General features: G+C 34.3%; 1 protein-coding gene across 1 annotated transcript; it reads left to right on the forward strand.

Annotated features, from left to right (window-relative positions):
• Positions 1-565: 565 nt before the first annotated feature.
• LOC128999843 (proteasome subunit beta type-7-like) lies at positions 566-6,022 on the forward strand. The gene is made up of 6 exons (XM_054426549.1): positions 566-722; positions 2,227-2,406; positions 2,575-2,722; positions 3,264-3,431; positions 4,507-4,658; positions 5,818-6,022. The coding sequence occupies exons 1-6, from the start codon at positions 661-663 to the stop codon at positions 5,936-5,938; spliced, it is 831 nt and encodes a 276-aa protein (XP_054282524.1). The 5' UTR covers positions 566-660; the 3' UTR covers positions 5,939-6,022.
• The last annotated feature ends 4,771 nt before the right edge of the window (positions 6,023-10,793 follow it).

Here is a 10,793-nt window from a genome sequence, read left to right on the forward strand (position 1 = left end):
GTTAGATAGCTCACTCCCTAAAAATATTTTCTATCAGAAATACATTGAAAACGGTGTTTTCACATTTTTTTATTTGGAGGCAACTTTTGGTTGCCTATATATTTTATTTTAAAGAAATGCAGTACCGGTATAGTAATTTGTAACAAATCTTATTCTTTTAGTATATCACCTTCCACTTTGGTCTATCGTATTTGCAAAAAAACTTTTAAGCAACCCCTGAATTAAATGGATGATTCAGTTTTAATTCTAATAATCTAATTCAGTGATTTAATCAATTTATAAATTCAGCATTAAACTCTTGAAGTCCCATTTTAAACTCAAACAACATTTAACACGAAAGCTATGGTATACGGAATAATACCCTACACCACAGAACACAGAGAAATTATAAAAATTACTTTTTTGTGCCTACACTGTCGCTGTTCGAAATAGGAATGCGTGTAGACAGTCTAGTCAAGTACCGGGCGAGTTGGACAAATCAACAACTGGGCCTAGTAACTGGGCCGAATAACTCGTCTGACATACTCGACCCGTGTAAACCAGGCTAGTGCTAGTAGGCTACAGAGTGTGAGTGTGGTGAGAGTAGTTAGTTGAATCATCAGAAACTAATAAAATAATTTAGTTTTCTTACCTTAGTATTTGGGATAGCTGTGAATAAACATGTCTTCAGTACTTCTTCCAAATGATCAAACTCCTGGATTCTCCTTTGACAACTGCAGAAGGTAGGCCTACCAACAATCGTTACCTACAACCAAATTAAGGTTATGTTATTGTGCTTAGTCATTATTTTAGATTCTGTGTAGGGTAATAGGGCCAACTAACAGCAAAACACTAGTAAAGAATAGGCCCTAATTCCCCATATAATCGATTTGACCAGTTCATGAGCTTAAAATCATATAATAGTTTGTTGCAGAGGATACGCGTCCGGTTGGATTAGGGTCTGGCAGTTACTGTCATAACCAACAAACCAAACTTGCTGATAATGAAAAAATCGAATGAAGGTTAAATTCTGTTCATAAGATTATAAATGCCAAAAAATCTAACAAAAGATGTACAGTTAAGAAGAAATGGCATTCAATAGCCAAATCTTTGACAAAAAGTTAAAGTTGTGTACCGATTGGATTCGAACCAGGAACCTCTTGCATATCTGCCGAGCACTCAATCCACTACACCACGAACACCGATGGCTGTACATTGTATCGTTGTGGTAGTCTAATGGCGTTCCGGGCCCCCACAACCCGGTGACGTCACTGCCGGACGCCTACTCCACGTCTGGTTACCGGACGCATATCCTCTGTGTTGTTTTATAGTCATGGGCCCAGTAGTAAACCCTGTGGGATCCCAGAAGATGGAGAGAATCAGTCTTGATGGGCCAATTTTAACAATTATCTTAAAATGCGACCTTATTTAGGCCTATTTATTTATTTGTTTACGGTTACACCAATTTTACAGGGTTGATATGCTGATATGGGTACAATATTGAAGGATTGAGATTAGATTAACGAAAAGTGATAAACAAATGCAAGTGAAACGTGAAAGGAACATAATAACTTTAGCCTAATTAAATTTGCTTCCCACTTCTGCCTTTTCTCATGCTTTTTTACTTTTTTTTTTGTTATTTTGCAGATTTATTGAAACACAGATGGGATTAACATCACATGCTAATAGAAAAGACTTGGTTGAATAGCAAGCATAACAATAGATAGAAATTTGGTACGGTAACAATAACAATCGATAATTGCTGATAGCTAAGCAACCAAGACAATAACTTAAGTTAGAGGGTCAACTTGTACTTTTAGTACTTTTTTTGTACTTTTAGTATTATTAGCCTAATTGATACTTTAAACATCTATCCTAATACAGCTCAGAACTTATGGTTGAAATTAAAGATACAAGCATCCATTTTGTTAGAGAAAGGATGTTTATAATTGCCTGCGACATCCTGTAACTTAGAGTTTATTTTTCCCATAACCGAGCGTAGGAGCGGAAATGCGGAGATTCCTAGAAAGCGGCAATTAAACCGAACTGCTCTCAAAATAAGGCCGGTTAAAACAAACTGTAAAATTGTACAATCCAATTATCGGTAAATGTGAGGTTGGTTAAGAGGTCTACTGTACTTTGATTTGATTCAGTTATTCCTTATTTTGTTTGTTTACCTATTGATTTATTTACTGGTAAGTTAGTTGTTTTAAATAAGAAGTATGTAATCATGTTTTTTTTTTTCAGAAATGCAACATTGATGGAAAAAGGTTTTCCGGCCCCTAAAGCCATCAAAACGGGAACTACAATAGCTGGAATAGTGTACAAGGATGGTGTCATTCTTGGTGCAGACACCAGGGCTACTGAGGGAAACATTGTGGCTGACAAGAACTGTAGCAAAATCCACTACCTCGCCAAGAACATTTAGTAAGTAGACAAGTAGACCCTACCAATAAAATCAAGAATTGTAGCTAGTGTTTTTATCTGAAAACAAGCAAGTTCTGGTGTAGTGTACTGTATAGTAGTTATGAGATCGATGGTTACTTTGGAGTAAGTACCACACCAAATCGTAATTTGCTGTTTATATTGTAACAGCTGTTGTGGTGCCGGAACTGCTGCAGACACAGAACAGACAACAAGCCTGATTGCTTCTCAGCTGGAGTTGCATCGTCTGCACAGCGGACGACAGGTTAGAGTGTGTACTGCCGAGACGCTGCTGAAGCAGATGTTGTTCCGTTATCAGGTCAGTTAATAGTGTTATTGGCTTGAATTCTTTTGAGATTTAATTTGTCTTTAGTTGATAGTGTTGAAACAGGTTTTGTATGGTATTTTTAAAGAATATAAAGTAATCTGCATGATGGTAAATTTATGTTAGGCTATTTAAGGAATTATTGCCCAGCCATTTTCCGTCACGATGAAAAAAAGGTTTTTACGACTTTTGTGGTGTAGAATCTGACCCCATCCTCGGGTGAGAAAGTACCTAAAACTGTACAATATTAGTACACAAACCCTGCCATACATTAACACCACCAGAGCATAGAGTACAATAGTCAAAACCAGAACAAAAAATTGTCAGTCATGCTTGAGCCACTATGTTGTGTAGATGTGTCATAGAATCTTTCTTAAGGTATGGTCCAATTTTGTGGGCCCAAGCTTCCAGTACGAAATCTATATACAGATATAAAAAGTATGCCAAGGCCATTTTAAAATAAATGGTTAACAAAATTGTACATATTAGAATTGTTAATGTTAGCAAGGCTAATGTAGCTTGTGTGTTTGTTAAGGGTCACATCGGCGCTGCCCTAATTGTGGGAGGGATGGATATAGACGGGCCTCACGTCTACTGCATCTACCCTCACGGTTCTTCTGAGTCACTTCCTTACACAACCATGGGCTCCGGCTCTAGAGCTGCTATGGCTGTGTTTGAAGCTCGTTGGAAACCAAACATGACTGTGAGTTTGAGCATTTTTCTATTTGGTTGTGTTATTTCCTTTTCTAGGTTTAACCTTTGATGGCTGGACATTCACTGAGAAGGCGAACACATCCGTACGTGGGTTTACAATTGGCTACCTTGTGGCGGCAGACGGAATTGTTCCTTAATTTCTGAATATCCCTTATATGTCCAGGGAAAGTTTATCACATAGGAGATGCTGTGCTTGCGAAACAAATAACCATCATTACCGTAGCTGAAAAAATGCCTGAGATAAGCATAACTAGCCTATGAAATATCCAGATATACAGGGTGATTGATATAAGTGTGCCAGCCGTTTTATTTGAAAACTATAAGAGATATCAAAAAAAGTTAAATGGTAAGTGCCTTGGATTTTTTATTTAAAAAATTATAGTCAAGTCAAAAAAATTATTTTAGCCGCCATTTTTCCAATATGGCCGCCAACTTTGATTTTTCTTATGAAACACCCTGTATTTTATGATGTATTCTGGTAGAAAAAGTAATTTTAAGACAATTTTATTCTTCTGATTTTTTTCATAAACCTAACCGTTTCAAAGATAATAATGGTTTAAGTTGTGAAATTTTGAATGGTTTTCGAACAAAACAGCTGGCATGCTTGCTTTTGAGAAAACTACAAGTCACACCCCCATAAACCATATAGGCCTACTTAAAATGTTCGTCATGACGTTAAATCTTGTGCAAAACTATCCATTATTTCATAAATTGCCCTTTATGGTCGTAATTTACTTTCTAAAGGAACTTTCCATATACCTAATGTTAAAAATATCTCAGCTGTACTTATTTGTATGTTATTCTTTCAATTTATTACCTTATCAGGTGTGATTATTTGTTTGTATTACCACTGTATTCTGTTTTATTTATTTCAGCTTAACTTAACCAATAGTCAATAACTTAACCAACTTAATCAATAGTTGTATTAATACTTTATGAAGTCAAACGGGGTGAAGCCCGTGGGTAACAGCTAGTTACCAATAATTCACAAGAAGTGCTACTGTCATAGATTTAAATGAAATCTCAATAGTTTGTTGGTGGCTCAACTAGCTTCTCTGTTGTAGGAAGAGGAAGGCAAACTGCTGATGAGAGACGCTATTGCTGGAGGTATCTTCAATGACTTGGGTTCTGGCAGCAACGTAGACGTCTGTGTTATCAGGAAGGACTCAGTCGATTACTTACGTCCGTACGAGCTAACTGTCTCCAAGGGACAAAGGTGAGTTGTCAAATAATCACTTACAACACCCTTTGAATCTGTCACAGGTAGTCTGCAGTAAATGCTTTCTGTGCAATCGCTACGTTTAACTAATCTGCGTATAGCGGGGAACGGGGGAATATTATAGTGGAATAGGGCACCTGGAGACAGGGGACTGCTCTGTGCATACAGTCTGATCATAATACATCCCACACCACACCACTGTCCGGACTGTACAATGCACTCAGCACTTGGCACGTTAGCAATACTTCAAGGTCCCAAATTATTATTATTATAATGGATTATTCCCTAATTATTTTTTCTGTAATGCGTATATGCGAAACTGTATACCTATATCAGTACCTAGCCCATACATCAGGAACTATGTGTACCCAAGTGAGTGAGCAGGAATATCACATTGCTTTTTTCCCATTTTCCCTTAGAATACAAGTTTTAGTTTAATAATACCTGGTTTTGAGTGAGTAGTGCTGCTCTGGATTAGTTGGTGCCTCAAACAGTTTTGATGCCTCGTCGTCTTCTAGGAGTCTTTAATATCCCCAGCTGAAAGGGTTGCTAAAACGCTATTTTAAAGGTTAGGTGAAAACTATTGTGTATTATACAGGTTTTTATCTTCTAAAACTACATTGCAAAAAATATTTTTGGAACTGTAGCATTTCAACATTTGAAGTTTCAGCCTATATACCACCGGGTCTGTAGAAAACTTTGTGCTTAACTGCCTCATTAAAGCCAAACCCTTTTTATTCTAATTTAGGCTATGCGGATTCAGTGGCCATTGTAGCAACTTTAGCAACCAAAACACCATATTAAAATAACAAACTAAATAACAAAAAAAAGTTTCCAAGTTGATGACTGGGAAACTTTTTTTCATACTGAAGTAAATAAAATACAACATAGTTAAATGAGCATCTCACAGAGTGAGCTATTGAATTTCTTAGCCTTTTTATTCTATCTTTATGACACAACATATCATATAGTTTACAATCTGTTTTATTTTGAGATAGGCTTGGTTAAAAAGTTGGTATAATTCAACAGAAATTAGTAATTTACTCCAGCGCAATATGTCGGTGGCCCGATTCAACGTTAATTTACATTCTAAGATGTACAACTTTACATTTGATAATGTACAATATTATCAATGATCAAAGTGTGTCATTTCCAGACAAGGGACTTACACTTACGCACGAGGAACCACTGCAGTCTTGTCCACAAAAATCATTCCTCTGCAGATTGTGGATCAAAGTGTTCAGAGAATTGAACCCGAGTCTATGGAAGTTGCTTGAAGAATTATTGTATTGCCTTTAAATTACATCTTGCTAATGGTTTCATTTTTAATTGGTAAATAAAAATTAACCTTTTTCCATGTACTTTTCAATTGCAATCATTGTCCTTTGTCATCCTTCTTTACAGGCCTATTGGGCACATTAATGTTCAATTATTTAACTGGACATATTGTTGTTTCAAATTAAAAATAAGCCCATTCTTCTCATACATAACAAACTGGTAGGAAACAACACTTGATTATTTTGCCTGCTTTCTAAATAAAAATATATTCTCACAGATATATTTCAAATTTGCCTTAAACATTCTTTAGTACAATAATAGTACAATGTTCGGCTTAGTATGACATTAGGAACTCCAAATTTCACAAACTCCAATAGCCTAAATTTTAAATAAACTTTGTTTCACAAACTCCAAAGTACAGTCCGGGCCAGAAGTTGCTGTAGGGTTTGCCACGGTCAGATTGCAGGCACCGCACGTTCTTGCGTTGTTAGCCATGTGCTACGAATCAACATTGTGACTGCGTTAATGTATCGTAAAGAATGTAGTATTGATTGATAACCTAATCCAACCTGACCACGGCAGACAGTGCCTTCAATCTGACCGTGGCAACTCCTCAGCAGTTTCTGGCCGGGGATGCACTTTGGTGAATTTTGGAGCTCGCAAAACTCTCTGCTTATTAAATTAATGTAAAATTTAGAGTTTGTGAAACAATGAATAATTAAAATTTATGCTTTTGGACTTAGTGAAATTTGGAGTTAGTGAATCGCTGTTAATTGTAGTTGGTGAAATTTGGAGTCTGTAAAACTCCCATATAAAATACCGTAAAAATTTTTTCCACAATGAAAATAACAAGAGTAGATGCTTACAATAGAGAGTACCTATGCTCGTAAAAAAAAAGTTGTTGCCCTGCCGTGATAGGCTCGCCATTTCATACTACTCATCATAGGCAACCATCCTGTGTTTACCGTCCAATGATGCATGGCATAAGATACAGCTATAAATGACATACCTCCCCTCGAGACAATAATTGTCATGTGTATACTTTCCATTCAAAAATGTCCGGTCCCTGTCGGTCACCTTGTATATCTCAATGCTGTATTGTTTTGTTTTGATTGAAATAGCTAAACTATAATAAAACAGCTAAGCTCGGCAGGAGCCATTTTTGAGGAATTTGTCTTTCTATGCTATTTTATAGAGGTATAAGTGAAAGTGAATGTTGAAACTTTAGTAGGAGTGAAACAACTGTATTCTTCAGAACCAATATAGATTAAGGTAAAACAGGTCCAAATAAACATTACGATTGCTGATTTTATTTTTTATTTAGGTACTTAAAAATAAGCTGATGGCAATATAACAGTGTAGGAAACCCCATGTTTTATCACATGTGCAGAATAGACGCAGTCAACAAATCGGCACATCTGTAGCCCTAAAATTGAGTTAATAAACTTTTTAGTTTTTAACTATCTTATAAAACCAACAAACTAGATGAAACACTGGAAAGGACTCCCAGATAAGTTGTAAATACAATCTTTAAAAGTTTAGGAAAGTATAGTAAATATGCTGAAGAGAAATTGTTAATTTCTTGTTAAATAAAGGTATGCATTGTTGTGAGTAGCTCCACGGTACAAATACAATATTATTGTATGTAAAGGCATGATAACAATATTGGTGTTAAGTTGCACAAGCAAGTGGTCAATGCCATTGTAGCTTACAAAACGTTTCACACTAGTACTATTTATTTCTCATAATTTTGCGAAATTAAAATATAGTTTAAAACAAACAAAAGAAAACAAGACTAGGTATATATAAGTTTTGCATCTAGCTAATATCAAAGATGGCGGCAACTAGATTAATGGTATTCATTGCTTTTTCTAGAGTTTCATTTAGTTGGTTTGTTTATCTAAAGTAGGAAGGATATGTATTATGTTATAAAAATATGTAAATATTGTGTATCTTTGCAAATAACATGTATAAAGTGGAAAAACATTGGTGGTGGTATTATGCCCAAAATCAAGAATAAATCGTTTAAATTGGCGAATAATATAGTTTAGGCAACTTCAAATCTTAGGTTCTCAATTGCGTAAGTGTAATTTCATTTTATCTAAATGAAATAAGCAATAATATAAAAGGAGTTGAATTTTTCATGCGTATATAGGATGTATATTTGCAGCAATAGGGTTGCTCAGTTGGTTTGAATTTTGTTTAAAATCACAAACAATTCTTCAATTGCAATTCATGCGGAAATGTTGTAAGACGTTAAAATTAGTTATAACACAATTTTCTTAGAAGGAAAAATTTGCCATCAAGATAAAGTTGTAGAATTAACAAATTAACTATGTTATAAAATTGTATTTTACCAAGGAATAAATAATCATCAAAACTAAAATTTATCTCACAGCCTAAAAATTATGTTTACAAAACCCTAAAAAGTTAGATTTGTCATGTTTTTTGTCATACTGCACCAATTTTTGAGATAACTGATTCAAAAAGTCAGGGCTCATGTTTATAGGTCATCTTACACAGTTGTATAAAGAAATATCATGTATATACCGAGACATTTTTTTGCTACACCGTTGGAATTTTTGACGTTTTTTTAAGGGAATGGTCTTGTTCCTATCTATTTCAGCGTTTTGTTGGATATGATATGTAATTGATGGACCAATAACAAATGACATCTGGATCCAGAAACGATCTTGCTTGAAATCAAACTGGCGACTCCCAGATTGTAATGTCAATAATATACAAGGGGTTGCATTTTTTTATGTATATAGGATGTATATTTGCAGTGATAGGGTTGCTAAAGCAATAGCAGTCCAGCAAATGACAATTAATAATATAAAAATATTAACTACTGTACTTTCCATTTTAAAATACCCCCGCCGCAGCAAACCTGCAGACTAAGCGAATTTCCATTTGCCTGATTGGATTTACACTAAAATGTCTCCTTTAAAATATCCCATTCATTCCTTATTTAAACATAATTACTTTAACGAGGACTAAGGTTTGCCACAACAGGGAGGGTGAAAGTATTTTTTTTGTTTTTGTAAAATGTGAATAGTTTATAAAGACATAAATGTATTTTCCAAATTTGATCAAAATATGTTCATAAACAAGGCAAACTACAACAGTTAACTTATTCTCCATAAGAATAACATGGGAATTTTAAATTAATTTTTTTTGGGAATTTTCTCCATAACCATTAGGCACATAACGCTTCAATATACTAAATTAATTGTTTTCTTAAGCTCTACATAATGTTTTGGAAAGAAATTGCTTATCTTTATGTTTTATGGGTCAAAAATGGGGAAAACCAGTTTTTACCCCATAAACCCCTGTTCCCATAGTCCGACCATGCTAGTACGCAAACTCATTTAAATAAATGTTGGTTTACACGTTTATACCAAATTTCATCAAAATCATTTTTGCTCAAGCTATTGTGCAAACGAACGGACACACACATTGAACGGATGGTGTTTTTGGCCTCTAGGGACCTCAAAACGTAAAATTAAATCGGTTCCGGGTCCAGGAATAACCACAAGTAGACTACTACGGTAATAGCTTATTCCCTATATGGGAAATTTGCTAACAAAGTTTTCGAGCAAGAATAAGGGACAGCTGATATATTCCCTCAACCCCAGCTTATTCAAACAACAATAAACTTTAATGCTTTTATACCCTATGTATAAACAAATTACTTAATTATGCGATGCATTTACTGAAAACAGCCGTTGAAGGCGCAGTATGACAAAATTACATTTTAAACGGAACAAATTTATTTGTACAATTAATGTTATCATCATAAAAACGATCCATTTAGTCAAACGCATATCAGTTTTAAGTTCTCGTTTACTCAAGGATACGATGTGATATTGTTTAAAAAGCTACCTCAAGAACTTCACTATAATATGGAATAAAATCAACTAATAACAGTAAAAATTTAAAATTAAAATTATTTTCAGTTACTAAAACAAACAAATATAAAATACTGAGTGTTTAATCTAGCTTGCTAAATCATACATTCATATGTATAGGACAATGACAATATACTTTACCCCAAAATATCCCCAAAATTTTTATCGTTTTACAAGTAAAATAAGTGTAGTGCAATCACGTTAGTTTGACAGTCGTGTAAGTGCAGAGATGATGGACGGCAAGTGACACTTCCAATAGATACATTTCATTGAAACATTTTCCAGATTCAATACTTGGCTAACTGGGCTGATAGTCTAAAGGTGTTTATATCAGGAGTAAGTGTAAAAAATAACAAAATACTAAAATAGCAATGCTTAAATCAATCCAAAATTATAACTTGAGAACCAAATTAGAGGTTTATAGTAGGCCCATCTTTTTATTATATACTTTTACAAAGTAATATCTTTGAGGGGCTATAAATATGTTCGGTAGTAGATATTAAAAAATTATATGCTAATTTAGGCCCACTTGTATCATAAGAATATATCATAGTTAGAAAAAATGTGAAGTTGATATTTAGGTAAATATTAAACCTGGCAATCACCACATTAGTGAAGCCCAGGGCATACTCTTGCCTTAAAATGATGTTTCATAAACACTAGTCCTAAGCCCTAATGCTCAATTCAGATATACAATTATTGTGTTTTTTTTTTTCAAGTTATCATGCAAAGTTGTTAAAATTTGTATACTCTTTTTTTATATCAGCCATTCAAACTAAAGTTTACAGTGTAGGAAATGTAATGAAGCAATATATGGAAGTAATTTGAGTTAAGCTAAATATCTTATAACAAAATATAATTTATAATATCTATATGCAATTTACATACAAAGCTAATAGATAATATTGAGTGCCCAAATCAATGTTAGTAAATTTGAGTAACT

This window comes from Macrosteles quadrilineatus, unplaced genomic scaffold (assembly GCF_028750875.1).
Source record: "Macrosteles quadrilineatus isolate MER2022 unplaced genomic scaffold, UCM_ALF_1.0 Scaffold_8__2_contigs__length_117827958, whole genome shotgun sequence".
Taxonomy (NCBI): Eukaryota; Metazoa; Arthropoda; class Insecta; order Hemiptera; family Cicadellidae; genus Macrosteles; species Macrosteles quadrilineatus.

Excerpts from the sequence above, each read along its gene's own strand:
- LOC128999843 (XM_054426549.1), top strand. The coding sequence starts at position 661 with ATGTCTTCAGTACTTCTTCCAAATGATCAAACTCCTGGATTCTCCTTT. Across the intron at positions 2,407-2,574 it reads TACCTCGCCAAGAACATTTA|CTGTTGTGGTGCCGGAACTG; the intron begins GTAAGTAGACAA and ends ATATTGTAACAG. Across the intron at positions 3,432-4,506 it reads GTTGGAAACCAAACATGACT|GAAGAGGAAGGCAAACTGCT; the intron begins GTGAGTTTGAGC and ends TCTCTGTTGTAG.